General features: G+C 36.3%; 3 protein-coding genes across 6 annotated transcripts; 2 read left to right on the top strand and 1 right to left on the bottom strand.

Annotated features, from left to right (window-relative positions):
- Positions 1–1,634: 1,634 nt before the first annotated feature.
- Positions 1,635–4,854, bottom strand: LOC131010861 (uncharacterized). 4 transcript variants are annotated; one of them, XM_057938545.1, is made up of 7 exons: positions 4,459–4,854; positions 4,059–4,147; positions 3,859–3,985; positions 2,827–2,922; positions 2,616–2,738; positions 2,084–2,346; positions 1,635–2,017 (listed from the first exon to the last, which is right to left on the bottom strand). In XM_057938545.1, exons 1-7 carry the CDS (start codon positions 4,607–4,609, stop codon positions 1,907–1,909), a joined length of 960 nt encoding a protein of 319 aa, XP_057794528.1. In that variant the 5' UTR covers positions 4,610–4,854; the 3' UTR covers positions 1,635–1,906. The 4 variants fall into 4 exon arrangements, with proteins under 4 accessions (XP_057794528.1, XP_057794527.1, XP_057794526.1 ...); XM_057938544.1 differs by having other exon boundaries at positions 2,616–2,741; positions 4,459–4,780; XM_057938543.1 differs by having other exon boundaries at positions 1,635–2,346; positions 4,459–4,830.
- Positions 4,855–5,476: 622 nt separating this feature from the next.
- LOC131009836 (uncharacterized) lies at positions 5,477–7,828 on the top strand. The gene is made up of 2 exons (XM_057937242.1): positions 5,477–5,496; positions 6,886–7,828. Exons 1-2 carry the CDS (start codon positions 5,477–5,479, stop codon positions 7,826–7,828), a joined length of 963 nt encoding a protein of 320 aa, XP_057793225.1.
- Positions 7,829–13,303: 5,475 nt separating this feature from the next.
- Positions 13,304–19,286, top strand: LOC131010860 (uncharacterized). The gene is made up of 8 exons (XM_057938541.1): positions 13,304–13,613; positions 14,816–14,873; positions 15,363–15,443; positions 15,584–15,619; positions 15,917–16,156; positions 16,237–16,378; positions 16,549–16,994; positions 19,062–19,286. The coding sequence occupies exons 1-7, from the start codon at positions 13,438–13,440 to the stop codon at positions 16,986–16,988; spliced, it is 1,173 nt and encodes a 390-aa protein (XP_057794524.1). The 5' UTR covers positions 13,304–13,437; the 3' UTR covers positions 16,989–16,994; positions 19,062–19,286.
- The last annotated feature ends 1,805 nt before the right edge of the window (positions 19,287–21,091 follow it).

Raw genomic sequence — 21,091 nt, 5'->3', positions numbered from 1 at the left:
GATCATGATCACGATCGTGCCCACGATCATGATCACGATGGTGGACACGATCGTGCCACGATCATGATCACGATCGTGCCCATCGTGTCCACGATTGTGCGCACGTGTCATGTTGCGCGGAAATTAAAGTGGTGGGGACCGTAAGGGTATTTTTGTATTTTAATTCATTTTAGTATACAAAAGAGTTGTTTTTAAAGAGGGGCTAAAAAACATATCATTTTTAAAAAATGGTATTTAAAATCTTGAATCCCTATCAATAACCCTCAACAACCCAATCTTTTAATAAACTATTATTTCTCTCTCTTTTCACAACTTTAATCCAAATTTTATACTTTATCAACAACCCACTACAATCTACGCATTTTTTATTTTTCTATTACATATTATTATATTTTTTAATAACCACTTGCCAAATGGCACCTTTTCATTTGATTAAAAAGGTTGTTGTATAGGTTGGTCAAAGACTTGCAGCAACAATCGGTTGTGAAAGTTACAATATTTTATTAGTTTTTTCTGTTCAGATATTTTGTCTTATATACATGACCCATTGTTGAAGTTGTGAATAAAGGTGGTATAATCAAACATCATCTAATATCGAATCTATTCGAATATTAACAGATATTCATCTAATATCAAACACCGTTTAATATTGAATCAATTCGGATATCGACATTCGATACCATTTAAGTAGCACTTGTCACAAGCTAAATGTTATTCGAAAAAAGAATTATCATCTATTTCAATTTTGACCAAACTCGTCCATATTTTAACATGTTCACAAGAAAAAGGAGTGAGCCAATTTAGAGCATCTGCATCGCTTAGACGATGGGGCCTACCCGTGTAAGGTGTTATCGTGTGTAAGCCGATGCAGCCGCTTGTCCATTGATGAAAGACGCGTATTTCACACGCGCCATTAAAAAGAAATAGAAAATTTGAATTTTGAATTTTGAAGGCAGCTTTGATTGCCTCGGTTTGCGTGCCATTTTGATCGATTGATTTTTTCTTTTTCTTTTTTTCTTCTCTTTATATTATTTTTTCCTCATTCTTCTTCCTCACTTTTTTCATTCAACAATTCTCCTCTTTCACCCTTTTATATCTACATCTTTCAATATTTCCTTCTTTTTTCTTCCGATAATGACGGAATCCGACCACGATTCTTTGTCAAAATTAATGCAATTTAAATTTGAAGTAAATTGTGTGATTTAAATTTATGTAATTAAACTTAAATGAAAAATGGATAAATCAAAACTAAAAAAATCATGTAGGCTATCATGTAACCCCAATGTAGCCTCTTTACACCATGTGGTCCCTTCTCATAAAGTAGGCTATTATATAAGCTATCATGTAACACCAATGTGGATGCTCTTAGAGGTTTGGGTTAGCCCGATAATTTGATCTAAAGATCCCGGCTCCTAAACTCCAAAATCAATGTCATGTAAGCTCATTATTTAAATTTGTAAATAATTTGGAATTAAAAGTATACTTGTAATTTCAACAAATTAACTTTTCATACTCATCAATGGTATTTCAATATTTAAAATATCCAATAGTGACATTTTATACGATTTCACTTTTTCCAAATACATGATCTTAATGAGTTAAAAGCTATGATTTTATATACTAGAATAACAGAGGCAAACGAATTCTCACTCATATATAGATAGTAATGATAATAATATTTACAATGTAAGTTGTTTCGTTGTTGGCAAGTATTCCAATCTTCATCATCATATACAACGTTTGATCCCTGCAAACTTGTGGTCTGAAACTCTGAATGATAATAAATACCACAAAACTGTGACTACACACATCCATTTCTCAACTAACAATATGATACCTTCCCAATTTCAACTAATCAACCACAGTTGTGCAACTTCCATGACAAGACAAACCTAGCAGTGGAACTTCACGCGCTGACGACACCCGATACCCACGGAACAACCACCGGTGCTCGTGGATGTGCATCTCGATAAGCCTCAGAGTAGCGGTCCTTGAAATTCAACTGTGGCGTTTCCGACTGCAGCGACCAAGCAACAATAGTAAATTTGAAGAGAAAGAAATATGATTTCATGAGCAAACTTACATATTTGAGCCAGCATTCTTGATATTTATGTTTATAGATATCAGGAGAGTAGCATCCGGTCTCAGATGGGCAATAAACCCATATGTTGCATTTCTTCTGACCGGGCTTGGCTCGTTTCGCCTGATCCAAACACGCCATACAACACTCGTACGCGGATTCCTTGTGGTGGGTGAGGCCCCATCTCACAGCGGCACCACCATAGTCGGTATGAAGTTCGCCATGGCATTCAGGAGGTAGCTGTCTCCCCGGTAACATCTCTTTATCTGAAAAACAGGGAATGAATCTTAGCCATGGGTGAGCATAACTGAACTGGAACTGGAACTGGAACTGGAACTCTGCATCAAGCCGATAAGTTTCGGTTCAAGGAAAGGAATTTGGTCGGCTCAGTCAGAAAATCAGAAAACCTTTTGTTTTCTCAGCAAAAAAGAAGCAATAATGCATTTAAATGTCTAAGACCAGAAACCTTTTGTTTTGCATCTATCTAAAAAAACAAATATCCATTAACTATAGAAAGAAAAGTTCCAATTCGTACCAAATTCGTCTTCCCCATCAGGTTTGTCGTCGTGTTCCCTGTTTGTTACTGAGAACGGGATCCAGAGATCAATCTCCTCCACAAACTCAACCCAACCGGAACTCAATGCTCTTACAAGAATACCTGCTAAAAATCACAGACGATGATAATACCTCAATGAGAATGGACATTGAAATCAAATAGTGCTTTCCTCTTAAGGATTGGACCGTACCAGCTTCCTCTGGCAAGATTGTTGAACTTAATGTTTCCCCACGTTCAATTCTCCTAGCTTCTTCTAGCTTCTCGCGATGCCAGGCTACAACTGCTTCTGATCACGAGCATAAAAGAAGCCTCAGAGAGTTGAATGTATTATTAGCAGGAACTTGAAACAGAAATTAATCTGAGAAAAAATAGATGTTCTAAACAGATGTATATTATTTCTGGAAACTGAAGCTCTAGGCAAAAGTTGTGTTCTTGGCAAATCTTCAGTTGTATGAAGCGAAACTATTAGCGACTTGTATAAATTGTTGCTAGGTAACATATCGTAAGGAGAATATCACCTTCTAATATCAGTCCACATGTACATGCAGTCGGACGAGACTAATTTAAACTTTGCCAAGAAGAGAGGCAACTATATCTGAAAATGAAATAGTAAGAGTGCATAGTTCTACTTTCCTATAGCTTCTTCAGATCACATAATCACATGAAAAAAGAATAAAATTTCAGGACCTCATAAATATAAAGAGGGCGACTGGGCGTGGGAAATGAGAATTAATAGTCTTGTTGATTGTATCATAAAGAGACTTATTTTTCTCGAGAACAAGTCTCTTTATGAAACAATCAACAAGACTATTAACAAGAAAAATCACACTATTTTTACTGCGAACACAACTATAAAATTCTGCAAGCACTTAGATAGAAAAACCTATGAATATCATGAAGAAAATAGCGGGTTTCTCCAACTTTCCAAAGTACAACCAAGAGGAATGGGCTTCCTCCTCCACCATTTGCTTTTGTCTCCAACCAAAAAAGAAAAGAAATGGAAGCAAATTACAGCCTATCCCCTCCCTCTCTCATCATACCTCAGCTAGTACACTCTCCCGAAACCACTACTACTACATATATATATATATATATATATATATATATATATATACATGATCTTTTAAGCCACAAATTAATATAGCAATTATCAAGAACAAGTAAGGATGTGAGTTTAAAATGCTATATCAAAATTCAAAATCAATTTCGTACTCGTACACACCATTTTGGTCTGTTGCATTAGCAGCAGCATCCGAGCTTCTTAACCTACTACGGATCTCATCTATTAGCCTTTGTCTCAAATGCTTCGGCAGCTCCACTCTTTCTTCCCTGGCTTTGAGTTGCATCACCTTCAAACACAAAATTCACAGTAACCAACCAAATTATCCTCAAACCAACATAGGATAGGATAAGCCATCTCACCAGCTCAATAAGCTCAGTAGGTTCTGCTGCTTTTCGTATTCGACCCGACTCTTCCATTTTCCTAATCTGATCTGAGGTGTACTTAAATGCTGCAACAACACACAACACATGTTCATTCCCAAACCTATTCACCTAATAAACTCAAAAATCAACCAATTGAAGCATAAGAACCCCACAATCAAACACAAATCAACACATAACACTCCAAGATTTGGGATTAAAATCAGAAATTTACTTAAAAAGCCAAGAACGGACATTTGTGGGCTAAACAAGAAAACTTGTACATAATTTAGAAACAAACAAAACTTTCAAGAAGCTGCATTTACACAGAAAAACCAACTAATCCCTAAGACTGATAAACTGTTCTTCGAGAACTGACGGAAGGGCAAGCGAGGCTTACTGGTGTGAGCGTCGCCGAGAGGGTAAATGTAGAGAGAGGCATAAAGAGAGCGAAGCACATAGAAAGCAAGTAGAAGGTTGATGCAACAGACGATGAGAGTCGCCTTCTTGTAAGAACACCTCCCACTCATCCCCCACTCTCCTCTCGCCATCTGACACCACTCACTCACCTTGTGCTACTTCATCTCTCTCCGTATATACAATACATGGTATGGTATTCAACAGATTTCTTGGAGGAAGTGAGAGTTTAAGGGAATGTTTTCTGGATGTTTTTCTATACCTTATGGTATGCGTATCAAAGAAATGATTGACCCTTTTTCCTCTGCATAGAGCGTACATTAGTCTGAGAACTATGTTTGAGCCAATTTCTTTTTCCTTCTTTTTTTTTTTTTTCATTAGGGTGTTAAAAGAAACCATGTACTCCCTCCGTCCCATTAAAGTTGGCAACATTTCTATTTTGGGTGTTCCACTAAAGTTGGCCACTTTCTAAAAATGGCAAAAGTTTACTTTAGTTAAGTCAACAATTACTCACTAATTTGGTCAACAATTGTAGGTCACTTTCTAAAAATGCCAAAATTACTTTAATTAAGTCAACAATTACTCATTAATTTGGTCAACAATTGTAGGACACACTCTATTAAAACATATAACACTCAATTTCTTAATCTCCGTGTCGAAACGAATGTTGCCAACTTTAGCGGGACGGGGGGAGTAGTTATTATCATATAAAAAACAAAAACAACTCTAGTTTGGGTGAGATCGGTCACACTTAAAGACGGACCGATCTGACCCAATCCGACCCTCTCCACGTAGCAGAAGAGAACGTGGAGCTGAAGGCCAACCGACAAGTGATTGACGGAGCAACGATACAAGTGCGATGAAGGGGATGCACCGATTGAAAGGAGAAGCAGCACAGACGCGGGGCGGAGGTGCGCCGACTGCAAGTAGAAACAGTATGGCACGGGGCTGGGGGCGTGCCGATGGAAAGGTAAGGTGGCATGGCCACGGTGACGGTATAAATGGCGGAGGCAGAGAACTTGTAGTTATTTGGTCAATAATTATTGTCGTAAGAAAAAACAATTATTGATATTAAAAAAAATGTAATATTTGTAAATATGAATAATATAGTTTTCCCTCCGTTCACAAAGAGTGTGGTGTGGTGGAGTGGACGATACGAGTTTTAATAAAATAGTTGGAAGATATAATTTTAGTATTAAAAGGGTAGTATTTAGGGGTTGGATCCACTCAATTGTAAAATTAATGGATGAATATTGTGTAATTATTGAGTGTGAATGAGGTTTAAAATATAAGTGTAAGTTTTTAAAAAAGAAAAATACGCACTCTTTGTGAACGGGCAAAAATAATACACTCTTTTTGAACGGATGGAGTAGTACTTTTAATTACTCATATCTAACCCATGCTTTGTACCCTATTAGACATGTGCCTTGTCCTTACTTAGACTCATCTCATACATGAGACCGAGTGTACAAGAGTTTTTACGTAAAAATAAATAAAAGTATTAAAAAAAACTATGTTTTTCATTTAGTTGTGAATGTTGTGAAGCGTGTGGATGCCATGAATAATTGTTTGTTTAAATGAATTCGTGCACTTTTTTTTTCTTAGTTTAAAATCTTACCATAACATATAACATACTCCATGACATATTTCGTCCGTCCATAAGAGCATCAACAACGGCGGGTGCAATGGCGGGATCGAACCCGACCTATCGCACCCGCCACCGTTGCCGCACCCGGGTGCAATGGAAGGGGAGCATTTGAACGCATCTGCTGCGAGGCTGGAGCGAGGAGAATGAGTGTGCTACACGCGCCCCATTTCAGTAATTAAAAAATAATAATAAACGGTCAAATGACCGTTTCCTTCTCAACGGTCGAATTCGGCCCCTTTTTTTTTTTTTTTTTCTTTTTCACCTATATATAATCACATATCCCCTTCCTCAATCACAAACACTATATCAAACTACTCATTTTCTCTTCAATTCTTAAAGAAAATGTCTTCATCCACCAATTCTTCCAACAATTATTCGTCCTCAAATTCTTCATCCGACGAAGAAGTTCATGTTGATCCCGCACAACTTCCTCCTCTTCCCGATCCTACTCAAGCCCCCGATTTATTTTTTATGAGATGTGCTGTGAATTTTATGACAGTGGCAAGTTCATATCGTTTTGATCCACCTCCACCACGCCCGAGGAAGAAGCGGATAGTGGTTCGTCGTGACCGTGAAGGTGGAGCCGAGAGCCTCCATCGCGATTATTTTTCTATCGATCCTGTTTATGGGCCACAATTCTTTCGTCGTCGATTTCGCATGAGCCGGGAGTTGTTTCTACGCATTGTCAATGCGCTAGAAGTTGATCCTTACTTCCAACAACGTCCGGATGCTATTGGCCTCTTAAGCTTCTCTCCGATCCAGAAGTGCACTGCCGCTGTTCGACAATTGGTACGGAACTGCGGCTGATTGTTGTGACGAATATCTCCGTATAGGAGAGACGACGGCGTTGGAATGCTTGAAGAAATTCTGCAAGGCCGTCGTTCGTATCTTTAGTGGCACGTATTTGAGGCGGCCAACAGCCGCCGATGTGCAATGCATCACTGCACAACACGAAGCCCGCCATGGGTTCCCGGGAATGTTGGGGAGCCTAGACTGCATGCATTGGAGATGGAAGAATTGCCCCGTGGCTTGGCACGGCGCCTACACTCGAGGGGATCAAGGCAAGCCAACAATTATATTACAGGCCGTTGCTTCACAAGATTTGTGGATCTGGCATGCATTCTTTGGAATCGCTGGGTCCAACAACGACATCAACGTGCTCCACCAGTCCACGCTATTTAACGATGTTTTAGCGGGGCATGAAGCGGCTGTGCACTTCCTCGCCAACAATTCTCACCACACTCGAGGATACTACTTAACAGACGGCATCTATCCGGACTGGCCAGTGTTCGTGAAGAGCTTTCAGTTTCTGAACGATGAGAAGAAGCGGAGGTTCAAGGTGATGCAAGAAGCTGCAAGGAAGGATGTGGAACGAGCTTTCGGCGTTCTTCAGGCTCGGTGGGGTATAATCAAAGGACCGTCGCGTTTGTGGAAGGCGGAGCAAATGAGTATGATCATGTTTGCATGCATCATATTGCACAACATGATCATTGAGGATGAAGGTGGAAATGCAAGTAATTTTGACGGTGACGACGGCGAGGGACCAAGTTCTACTCCTCAAACACAATTCAATTCCGGAGCACCACCGGAGTTCGCCGCCTATTTGGCACGGAATGCAAGCTTGAAGGATGCACGATTGCATGCTCGCCTCCGCGATGATTTGGTTGAGCATATATGGGCACGCTTTGGTCCGGTTGACCCGTAGCTTGACGGCTTTAAATTTTTCGAAAATTGGATGTTTTAAATATTTGTTGTTTTTTTTATTTGTAATGTTTGGATTTTTAATTGAATGAATTTTATGTTGTTAAAACTGAAGTTGTTTAATTTAAATTGAAAAAAGAATAAAAGTAAAAAGAAAATGAAATTAAAATCTATTGAGTCCGGGCGGGTGCAATAGAAGTGGTCCCACTTCTATTGCACCCACTATGGGTGCACGGTTGTTGATGCTCTAAAACCACAAAATAGCGTTCCAATTTTTCATTTTCTTTCGTCAATAAAAAATCTTTTTAGTCTATTTTTGAAAATAATCTCACTAACTATCACTCTTACGTACTTTCCGTTGAGTCCCAGGTATGTAACTCATTCTAGGATCGAGTAAATAGTTATACGAATGAATGGATCGTTAAATAATTCAACTTCGCTTCAAGCCGGGCTAGGAGACGGCTATCGGTTCTTGAGCATGTTGGGGGATTAGGCAGCACTTGAAAGAGCTGCTTGAAAGCTTGACGATGCCCAAAAAGTCTCTTTCTCTTTCAAATCATTCTCACATATTTACATATATTGCCACTAATGTATCCACTATTTTTATGAAAATGAGCACATATACTTTTATGAAAATGAGCACATATACTTAGAATATTCAAAAAAGGAAAATAAATCTATATATATATATATATATAATTGGAACAACGGTAAATATAAAATGGGACAACGATAATAACGCCACATGTTAATCAATATATTTCTTCTAATGTGATGTTCGTCTAAGAGCATTCACATTGGTGTTACATGATAGCTTACTTGATGAGGGGGGACCACATTGTGTAAAGAGGCTGCATTGGAATTACATGATAGCTTACATGATTTTTTTTGTTTTGATTTTTATGTTTTTCACTTAAATTTAATTGCTCAAACTTAAATAACACATTTTACTAATAATTAAAATTTCATTAAAATAAAAAACCTAAAAATTACATTAAAAAAATTAAAAACATAATTAAAATTACATAAATTAAAATCCTAGTCTAGAATTAAAAAAAAATTGATCGGTCAAAAAAAGCACGAAAATCGAGACAATCAAATTCAAAATTCAAATTTTATTTATTTATTTAATCGCGCGTGTAAAACACGCGCTGATTTTGAACGGCCAAGCGGGCTACACGTTAGAATGTGAACGTGTAGCCCTCGTGTAACTTAGGGCTGCATCACCTTACGCAATGCCAGCATTACACGAGTAGGCCACTATCGTGTAGGTGATGCGGATGCTCTAAACATGAGTTTAGCTCATCAATTTGCCGTGAGTTCGAGTTTCGTGGTTCGTATTAGATGAACCTCTGATTCGTTTATATTGGACTTAGACCAGAATAGTAATTAGTAATTATCGAAATAAAAAAATTAACATGGCTTAACATTAAGAAATTTCTTTATATCTAGTATTTTCTCCCCTTTTCATATGGGGAAATGAACTTTACTATTTCTTGCAAAAATAAATTTGTAGTATCATTTTATTAGTATAAAAAATTGTAGAGCTAGACTTGTCACATATTGAAATTCAGACTTAATATTTTATATTATTCAAAAAATCTCAGGACTATATTTTTTATGTGACCCCGCACAATTTCCCCATACTTCCGATCAATATTTTTCTTGGACTAAAGCATGATTAAAGAAATGGTTAATGGTGTTTTATATTTTGAATTTTTAATTTTTTTACTATTATACAATGTTCTGAACTTTTATTTTCTTTTAAAAAACTTTGAATTTTTACATTTTCATAAAATATATCGCTATATAAAATTCGGTGAAAGAAAAATTACTTATCTTGCCAGATGTAGTATTTTAGGGACCGTCAAAGTTGGAAAATCTTGTTAGGAATCACTATTGTTAAAAAATGCTGAAAATTTGAAATTTTTTGTCATTTTTCTATCACCAAATTTTGTATAACGGAATATTTTATAAAAAAAGTTTAAAAATGGAGATCTTTTAGGAGATAACAAAAATTCAATATATTTTATAAAAAATGCTGAAAGTTCGGAACATAAAACACTATTAATCCTCAGAAAAAACTCATATCATGATTAAAACATGATTTACAGCTATAAAATCTAAATTTTGTAACTTTTTTAATTTAACACAGGTATTTTAAATTTGATAATTTAGTCATTCCTCTATCGATTGAGTAAAGTTCTAGTCAAATTACTATTTCGGTCAAAATTATTAATTTGTTGCAACATAAATAGAGTATGCTTGGTCCAGCTTGGACTATTAATTAATACGGTTATTAGCCCCTAAATATATTGATTTTGGGGTAATTTATTTTAGCACATGAACTTTGAAATGAGTAAAAAGTATATAAATTTTGTTGTAATAATTTTACCACAAATTCAATTTCTAAACACTCGAACTCTATAAAAACCCTATGATATTCAGGTTTATGTTTTATAATATGATATCTTATACGATATTATTTTTTAAAACGTCTTATGAATATATGTTGATATCTCAACTTGCCACATTAGCGAAAATTGAATTTGGGGCAAAATTACGATAACAATAAAGTTCATGTATTTTTTTGACTCCTTCAAACGTTCATATACAAAATAACTACTCCCTCCGTCCCGCCAGTCTTGACACGTTTGGGTTCGGCACGGGAATTAAGGAGTTGTAGATTAGTGTTTTAAGTGTGTAATTAATAAAGTATAAAATTGATAAAGTAGGAGAGAGAAGGTAATAAAAGTGATAAAGTAGGAGAGAGAATATAATAAAGGTGATAAAGTAGGAGAGAGAAGGTAATAATTATTGCCAAAAAAGGAAACGTGTCAAGATTCGTGGGACGGCCAAAAAAGGAAAACGTGTCAAGACTCGCGGGACGGAGGGAGTAAATAAGAGTACCTCCAAAATTAGTATATTTAGATGTTAATAACCCCAATTGATATACTCAACCACCAATTGTTAGCAATAATTGGAGTATCATTGAATAAAAATACCTACGATATGTCTTATATTAATTTTATTTTGTATCGATTTTTTTATTTTTTTTTAAATCGTAAAATTTTGGGATGAAAACTGGTATTTATTCATTTTATCCCATTTCTTAAAACTTTGTTAAATTTTATTCGTCGCTTTTTTTTTTCTCATTTATTACATATCGGCTATCGCCCTTAGTTAGTCGCTTGACAATGTATAGCTAGGGTTGGCTTGGCTTTTAAACACACGCCAACCCCCCCCCCCCCCACACACACACACACACATCTACTAGTTTTGCTTAGGGTTGGCTTGGCTTTTAAACACACGCCCCCCCCCCCCCCACCCACCCACCCACCCACCCACCCACCCACACATCTACTAGTTTTGCTTTGTCTACTACATAGCTCCGAATAGGGATGCAAATGGACATAATTATTCACGTGCTAGTCGAGCTTGCGCCCTATTTATAAATAGCTCGAATTTGGCGGTGCTAGACTTATTGGGCTTACGTATATATTTGGAAAGGAGCACTTAAATTAGTCGAGCTCGAGTAATAGATTGATCAAAAACACATTTTAAATATTTTTCAAACTTTTTAGAGCTCAAACACCATGTATTCAAATATCAAACGAGCCAAACTCGATTAACAAAGTAAAAATTTGAATAGAGCTCGAATAATTGAATATTTCAAGCTAATTACATAAATATGCAATCTTACATCCTCATATCTCTTTCCCCCTTATTTCAAACACCAATTATTATCAGTGTTTCTTTTATTTTTACAAACTCAATAGAATTAGGGTATGAAAGGAAAATTAAACAGCATAAAATTTGGTCAACAAAGGTTGAGAAATTTGAAAGATTACAAGTGCAAATTTTGGAAGCCTTTATTTTATTTGAGCTATGAAAAAGTTCTCCATTTGTATTCAAATAAGTATTTTATTTGAATATAATATAAATATCGTATTTCAAAACTTTATAAAAGATAACGTCATTTTTTCATATAACCTTTGTCCTCAATACAAATTATTTAATTATTCAATTTTTCATGATATAATTAAGGATAAAAAGAAAAATTTAACCACTCTTATAATAAGCTTATTTAGAGACTATTCAAGTATCTATATAAAAAAAAAACAAACAAATAATAAAAAAACAAAACAAAGAGAAAGACCAAGTAGACTGATCTGCCACGCAGGACGAGGGTTTCGCAATCTATATAACAGATAATTGGATAATCATAATTTGATGAATAAGCAAACCTCCAACTTAAAGCAAAAAAAAAAATTCCTTAAAAATAGGGCAATTGGTGTGTAAATACATGATATTTACTCACTTTTTGATATATAACATAAATTTTAAATCCTAAATATATGAATTTTACTCACTTTTGGTATTTAACATAAACTTTCAAACATATTTATAAATATATGAACTTTAAAATTATTCAATTTTTGACTTTTTTTTTACAAAATTAAAGCTGATTTAGAATGCCTGAATTTTGATGTGGATAATTTATCGCTATAAAAATTAATATTCACCATTCAATTTTTGGCCCACTATTTTTTTTTTTTTTTTTTGTATTTTGAATTTCTGAAATTGACTTTTTGAATGACAAAATTGGCTTTTTGAAATCTCAAATTTTAAAGACAAAAGCTTTCTGAAATCTCAAATTATCTTTTTGAATTTGTAAAATTTGTAGACAAATTTTCATCGTTCACTTTTATATTTTAGTTTTGGGTTATTTTCCTCTAACAAAAAATGCCGCCGTCGTATTTTAGTGCAAAATTGTCCACGTCAAGATTCGGATATTCCAAGTCAACTTTAATTTGAAAAAAATGAATAAAAAATTAAGTAAGTTTAAAGTTTATGCATTTATAATTATGTTTTAAAATTCATATTAAATAGTATTTTTTTAATTAAAGTCATATTAAATATTAAAAGTGAGTAATGTTCATATATTTATAACTAAGATTTTAAGTTATGTTATATACCAAAATATGAGTAAAGTTTATCTATTTATACGCCAATTACCCTAAAAAATACTTCCTTCACCAACTAAAAAGAGTTTCACTTATCGTTTTTTTTTATTCACAAAAAAAAAATCATTTCATTTTTTGAAGGATCACATTCCACATTATCTTCAATATTTAATTACAGTATAATATTTTTATTCTAATTTTTAATTAATAATGTATCTTTATTCCACTTACAATAATTTTATTAAACAATATATTTTTATTCTACTTATAACAATTTTATTAAAATATATATTTAGCATGATATGGGATTTTTTTTAAATAATAAAGAGAGTAATAAATAGCTTTAAAGAAAAATCTTCACAGCCAATAAGACCTAGTTCAAATGGTAAAATTGAAGCACTTAAATATTTTCCTCTAAGAAAGTTCTTGAATTCAATCTTGCCTTCAATTTTCATGGGGTAGATATTTGATTATATATATATATATATACACACACCTATGTAATTCAAAAAAAATCTTGGTAATTAAGTTCAACCCCATCAAATTATCTTTGAGCCCAGCCAAAAACCTCTTCAACTTTGCAATATTCCGCTCTCATTTTTCGAGGAAGCCTTAAAATCCTAACTTTGTGGGAATAGTTTGGAGGATGTGGGGATTAGGTGGAAGTTATTATTGGCGAAGAAAGGAGAGGGGGAAAGTGGAAGGAATAGTTGTGGTATTTGCATGGATGTCGAGTCAGGAGAAGCATTTGAATAATTATGTTGACGTCTACTCCTCTCTCGGCTGGAATTCCATTGTTTGCCAACCTAAAATCCTCAATTTGTAAGGTTCTGTTTCACCCCCTATTTCGGTATTTGGACTTTTTGATCATGTTTGCTGAATTTTTTTCTTTGATGCTTGGTTGTAGGCAATCTTGAGTTGATTGTAATTCGTCTTTTTCTTTTTTGGAGATTTCATTGATGTTTTAGCTGTGGTGTGAACGATCATCTTCTATGTTTATTTCCTAGTTGGTTGAATTTGGAGAAATGATAACTACTCTCAAAAGCTTTAGCTCAAAGCTCAAGAGTGTAGGTTTAGGAGAGACTCATCTACCTTCGATGTGGGACGCATCATCCCCCACCCCGTTGACTCGTTGAGACCGACTGAGGCAGTCGGCTAACGGCGGAATCCCAAAGGACATCGAGAGGATAGCATGAGGTGGCTCTGATACCAAATGATAAGAGTCGGACTCATAGCTACTCTCAAAAGCTAGCTCAAGAGTGTAGGTTTGGACCCAACCTTATATCCATCCAGGAGTCTCATCTACCTTCGATGTGGGACGCATCATGTTTTAATACTGAACGTTTGTGAATTTTACCGATTTGGAGTTCGGATAAGGTGCTTGGGATTGGGTATCTCATGGACTGCATAAATTTGGTTAATCTGTTGTAAATTGCAGAGGTTGATATTGGTGAATGGTTATCGACTAACATAATTGCTCGATAAACTATTTTGCCTCTAATGGAGATGCTGTTCTATTTACAAGTTTTTGTTTTCGCAATTTTTGTTGTTGTTGAGACTTCTAATGGTTCATCAGGTGGTGGAATTTTGTGTTTTCCAAAATGTATGTGTGGGAAGGTAGGTAGCAAAACACTAGGAAATTAAGCTATTGTCTAATTCCATTCCCAAGATAATCTGAACAAAGTTTCTTCGTATGAACAAACAGGGTGCCATTAAATTCTTTTGTTAGGTTCAGGTTTATTGATATAAGAATACTTGTTAAGTTACTCGTCACTGGCTCGCTATTGAATATTTGGAATGAAAATGGTGGCTATGGTGGATGGAAGCCGGGTTGATAGGTTGATATTTAGGTCGAGCAAGTGTGATCTATTTATTAGTAGAATAATTTTTGCATAACTATAACTGACATGGAATTATTATTTGAGCCTATGTCCTTTACTCTCTTATACTAATGATGGGTGTGTGTGCATCTAATTGTAAGCTGTAACTTGTAAGAATAGATGCTGATTTTCTTTCGTTGGCAGATTTTTTCCTGATAAGGCTGCATCGTTAGCTCAGGAAATAGTTAACGAGCTCATTCAGGTCAGTTTTATGAAATTCAGTGGCTGTTAAGTATTTGTCTTCCGAAACTTGATAGCCCTTACTCATGCAATCTGTTCTAAGTTTATAAGGATGCCTCGTGAAGGAATACCTTAAAGGAATGAATCCGGACTTATTTGAAAAATGCAAAATAGCTTTCATAATAATATGAGATAAAAATTTAGTAGTAGTTTAGTTCCTTAATGACTGTTTAACTTGCTTTTGGAGACCTCTCTCAAGCATGATTAACTAGCCCTAATAATAATACAAGTTGATGTTTATGATCTATCAATTTCAGACAGTCGGTGATACCGGATACCTTAATTAGGCTTTCCTGTTACTTGAGTTTTTGAAGACATGATTATCATACCATTCTCCTCCCTAGGAACAACAAATAAACACCTGTAAAATTACTTAGATGAAATTTGATGTGTTTGCCAAATATTAGAAACTTGTTGTGTATCGGTGCTTTGTTTTCAATTTCACCTGCAGGAATTAAAAATAAGGCCATGCCCCATCATATTTGCATCTTTTTCTGGTGGTCCAAAAGCTTGTATGTATAAGGTTCTTCAGGTAAATACTATTCTTGCTCGTCTGATGAAAGTCTATTTATCTTTCTTATGTAATTACTTATTTATCATAGAAACTCAGGACAATGAGTTCTTTGGTTAAACTTGGCAAATTAAATATAATTCTCTTCCATTTGTTTGCAGATAATTGAAGGAAAGCATGAAGAGCAAATCAACCAGGTAACTTCATTGAGCACCCTGTTAATATTATGTTTCGTATATAATGTGATGTTTGTTATCCTGATATTATGCTCCACATATCCAAATATATGGGTAGTTCACACCAAAAGCAACATTCTGCAGAGTTTCTGCTTCTTTATAATGACATGACCATCTTTCGCCCTATCTCAATGTATGTTGTTAAAAACGTAATTGGTGATTAGGAACCAAATAGGTTAAATAAATCCATTTTCCTCATTATACAATAACCTTTGTTAAAAAGATTTGCTCATATTGTGGTCTATTTTCCCAATGAAGGATGAATGTCGGCTTGTCAGAGACTCTATTTCTGGCTACATATTCGATTCTTGTCCAGTGGATTTCGTTAGTGACTTAGGGAAACGTTTTATTCTCCATCAAACTGGTTTTAAAATTTCACGTCCTCCACTCGTGGCGTCATGGATAACAAGCGGCATCTCCTCCACCATGGAAGCGCTCTTTCTTAGCAGATTAGAATCGCAGCGTGCTGAATACTGGCAGACTCTGTACTCCACAGTTGTAAGCACCTTCAGAATTTGATTTGAAATTACTTGTCTTACGCTTTGGCTAATTGTGCACAGTTGTTTTAATGCTACCAGAGTTTCCGGGCTCCATATCTCATATTATGTTCCGAGGATGACGAGCTTGCTCCGTTTCAAATAATATTCAATTTTGCCAGTAGGCTGAAAAATCTTGGAGCCGATGTTAAATTGGTTAAGTGGAATAAATCATCGCACGTTGGTAAGCTTTCGAACTTGTCTGTTTTTTCTCTCCGTTTTCCTCGGTTAATAAAACTCACAACTAATCGATGAAAGCTAAACACAGTCGGTTTTGCACTTTGCTCTAATCGTGATTTCTCTTATACTGCTTGGGCTTGTGGACATGAAATAATATGAATGATGGTGCCACAGGTCATTTTCGGCATCATCCAGAAGAATACAGCGCAGCCGTGACTGAGCTACTGAGAAAAGCTGCTATAACCTATTCCCAACGAATACGACAGCTTGAAGGCGAGAAGATGGGCGTAGAAGGCGGAAACGATGAAATTTCTGATCCATTCAACGGCCTAAGGAAAGCAGCAGCAGTGTCAAGAGAAGCCGTCGACTTGAATGATTATTTCGACGTGCCGAGCTCTGTAGAGTATCAGGAGGACAGGGATGAATACATAGCTCTGTGGAGGCCCCCAAAGATGAGTGCCCACGGTGTTGTAGGTGAGTTCCTCTTCGATGTTTGTGTTCCAAAGAATGTTGAGGACTGGGATCTGAGATTTTTGGCCTCCACGACAAGTGCAGCAGTGGCTTCCGGGCGTCCTTTTAATCCTATAAAGTCCATCCGTCGCTCTAGATTATGATGCTTCTGAAAGCTTGCGATATTTGAGAGAGAAAATAGATCTAATAACAATCAATAATTGTGCATACAAAGTCTGATGAATACATAAGAATAATACATATAATGAAATGACAAATAAGCCCCTAATGACTAACTAATAAAAATAACATTCTAACACCCTCCCTCAAACTCAAGATGTCGCTGCGACGAGCATTGAGAGTTTGCCAACCAGAGCACGAAAGCGCGGAAGTGGAAGAGACTTGGTGAGCAAATCTGCAATCTGTGATGAAGAAGCAATAAAAGGTAACTAAAGTGTCCCCTGCTGCAAATGATGGCGAGTGAAGTGACAGTCGATCTCAATGTGTTTAGTACGCTCATGGAAGACAGAGTTGTGAGCAATTTGAATAGCACTCTTATTGTCACAATACATTGGAGTTGGTTTAGAGATGGAGACACCCATTTCAGAGAGTAACCACCTTAGCCAGATAATCTCAGTAATAGTGGAGGCCATGGCTCGGTACTCAGCTTCTGTAGATGATCGAGAAACAACCTTTTGTTTCTTACTCTTCCAAGAGATAAGAGAATCACCGAAAAATACACACATCCCAGTAGTAGATTTTCGATCAATAGGATCACTGGCCCAATCAGCATCAGAAAAGGCACGAAGCTCAAGTGATGAAGTGGTAGAGTACAAGAGACTGTGGAACATCGTACCTCGAAGATAGCGAAGAATGCGAAGAACAGCAGACCAATGAACTGTGGTAGGAGAAGAGACAAACTGACTGACAATGTGGACAGCATAAGCAATATCCGGACGAGAGATAGTTAGGTAGACCAAACTCCCAACAATGGTGCGATACAAGGTAGGATCCTCCAAAGGTAAACCATCAGATGTGGAGTACTGAACATTTGCTTCCATAGGAGTGTCAATAGTGCGAGTGTCAGTAAGATGAGCACGATCAAGAATGTCAGCAATATATTTGGACTGAGATAAGAGATACCCCCTGGGGGATTTACAAACCTCAATACCAAGAAAATATCTAAGAGGACCTAAATCCTTCATTTCAAAGCGAGATGCTAAATCTGATTTCAATGAAGAAATTCCAGTTGTGTCACTCCCAGTTATGATCATATCATCAACATATAGAGAAACGAGGATAATACCAGAATCCGAGGTCTTGACAAAAAGTGCATGATCACATTCGCTCATACGAAAACCAAGAGAAATAAGAGCAATGGAGAATGTGTCATACCAAGAGCGAGATGCTTGTTTTAGACCATACAAAGATTTCTTTAGCCGACAAACGTATCCAGCTTTGTGGGAGACTCCTGGAGGAGGAGTCATGTAGACTTCATCAATAAGATCTCCATGTAAGAAGGCATTCTTGACATCCATCTGAGAGAGATCCCATTGACGGGCAGCAGCAACAGCAATGAGAGTACGAACCGTGGTCATTTTGGCAACAGGAGCAAATGTTTCTTCATAATCTAGACCATATTGTTGTGAAAACCCCTTAGCAACCAACCTTGCTTTATACCTCTGTTTACTTGATAAATAGGATCCCATCTGCCCTTACCAAAGGCGTGTCTCCTTTTGAAAAGCTTTTTGGCTATGCCCCTGACTACACTCATCTGCGTGTGTTTGGATGTGCTTGCTTCGTTCTTCGCCCTCATGTTGAGCGAAATAAGTTATCCTCTCGTTCTGCCTTGTGTATTTTCCTAGGGTATGGGGAAGGTCAAAAGGGTTATAGATGTTTTGATCCTGTTAGTGTGAAAGAAGGAGAATATGCAGAATAAGCAAAATCAGGAAGACGAGTAGACTTACTGACACGGGTAGAACGACGAAGAGGTGGATCCACATTCACATGAGGTGGAGAAGGAGCAGGAGAGGCAGGTTGGGCAATATCATTAGTAACATCATCATTGGTACCTGCATGTTCAAGCTCACAATCGCTAACAAACGGGTCAACATGTATGAGGTCAGATCTAGTCATATTGTTAGGAGATGAAGGAATGGAATATAGAGGAATATGCTCAATAAAAAAGACATGACGAGACACATACAAAAAAAAAAAAATAACATTCTAACAGCTTCCACCTTATTCATCTTACCGTAGCCGCACAAAGATAGCATTTTTCGGGCAAGAAGATGAAGAAATGCCAGATTATGGCACTTCTTCCTCCTCTGCTGTTTGTTGATGGCGTTTCCACCCGATAATGCTTGGGCTGTAAGTGCCATTTCTAACATTTAATTACTTTGGGTATCAAATTATTGGGAATATTATATCAAATTAATTCAATCACACTTCGTTACACAATACACATCCATAATAAAGTCAAGTTCAAGATATATCTAATTTCTCTAGCTGTTTTTTCTTTTTTTTTAGAATAATTTCTCTAGCTGTATTGAAAACGAAGAAAATTAGGTGCAACCTAATAAAATATAAGATGAATTTATTGACATAAAATGAGAAAAAAACCACGAGACCATATTTTAAGAAACTTCAACGCATGTTTGTTAGTCTAGTGATAGGAGATTAATGCCCAAAAACCTGAGGTCTTGCGTTGCGTTCGAGTCCTTCGTCACGTGGGTTTTTAAATTTCTTTATTTACTTATGTAATTTATAAAAAAAACAGAACACTGAATGATTTTTACACACAAAAATAGAGAGCGAAAACTAAAAAGCTATACTAAACAGATAAATTTAATTGGTTTGATTTTAATTGATGAAAAATAATTTTATATTTCATGTATTTACAAACAATTAACCTTAAAAAAATTGAATTTGGTTAGTTAAGGTAATCAAATACAATTGAACATATAATGTATATATAGATTTGGTATTCTTTTATAAAAAATGATTGAAAGAAAAGGTTGGCAAAAAAAGTCAGAAGGTTAAAACCAAAACCTAAAACCAAAGCTCGAATCCCATTCGGTTTCAGGTGGTTGAAGGCTCGCCTTTAAAGTCAACTAGTATAACCGCCGTGCTATGCACGACTAGGAGTGAGCAAACCCAATCCAAATTTGTCGAATCCACCTGAACTGATGGGTTTGGTCCGAACCGGATCGAACCGATCCATTATATATGTATATAGTCCGGGCTAGATCCAATTTTTAGGATTGATTTTTTGTCGGGTTGATCTGGGTCGAACTCGAATCGACCCATACATTTAAAATTTATTTATTTATTTTATATATTTAATATTTATAATAATATTAATAAAATATAATTTCAAATTTCCAAGTGAACCCTATCCTTCAAGTGACGTGAATCTAGAAACTGAAATCCATTGGCATATTGCATAAGAGCATCCGCATTGGGACCTCCTTGATAGTCTCCTTGATAGTGTTTGTGTTATTGAGTAGGTAGTGCTGCATTTGGGTTCCTTGATAGCCTACTTGATAATATTAGTTTTGATTTTATGTTTTTCATTTAAATTTTATTTCTCAAATTTAAATAACACAATTAATTACAAATTTAAATTGCATTAATTATAAAATCCTAAATATTACATAAAACTTTAATAAAATAAAAATAATTCCTAAAAATTAACTACTCTGGCCCTAGAGGTCCGAAACGTGCCCAAAGGTGCTCAGTCAAATCATATCGGAGCTGAGCATGTAGTTGTCTATCTCGGAGAAGGCTATCCCTTCGCACATATTCCTCGAAGGACACCGGTGTTTGTCCAGCACTCTCCGTCGAACCACTGCTAGACGCCCCGTCATCATCTCTCCAGTTGGCAGCCGCTTCACCTTCTTGCTCCACAATCATGTTGTGGAGAATGATGCAACACATCATGATGTCCTTCAGGTGCTCTACGTACCAATTGCGCGCCGGACTTCGAATGATTCTCCACCGAGCTTGAAGGACTCCGAAGGCGCGTTCCACATCCTTCCGTGCCGATTCTTGCATATTCTTGAACCTTGCCTCCTTCGGATTGGTTGCCATTGATGGACTCTTCACGAAGCAACGCCACTCCGGATATATGCCGTCACGACTCACATAAATAGTAGCCCATCCGGTATTCGCGCTGGTTGGCATGAAAGACCACCGGCGCCGCAGTTCCTCCTAACACGTCGGAGAAGAGAGGAGACTGATTCAGCACATTGATGTCGTTGTTTGA

This window comes from Salvia miltiorrhiza, chromosome 2, assembly GCF_028751815.1.
Source record: "Salvia miltiorrhiza cultivar Shanhuang (shh) chromosome 2, IMPLAD_Smil_shh, whole genome shotgun sequence".
Taxonomy (NCBI): Eukaryota; Viridiplantae; Streptophyta; class Magnoliopsida; order Lamiales; family Lamiaceae; genus Salvia; species Salvia miltiorrhiza.
Note: the sequence above shows the minus strand (reverse complement) of the source record. Positions and strands in the feature narration are given on the sequence as shown.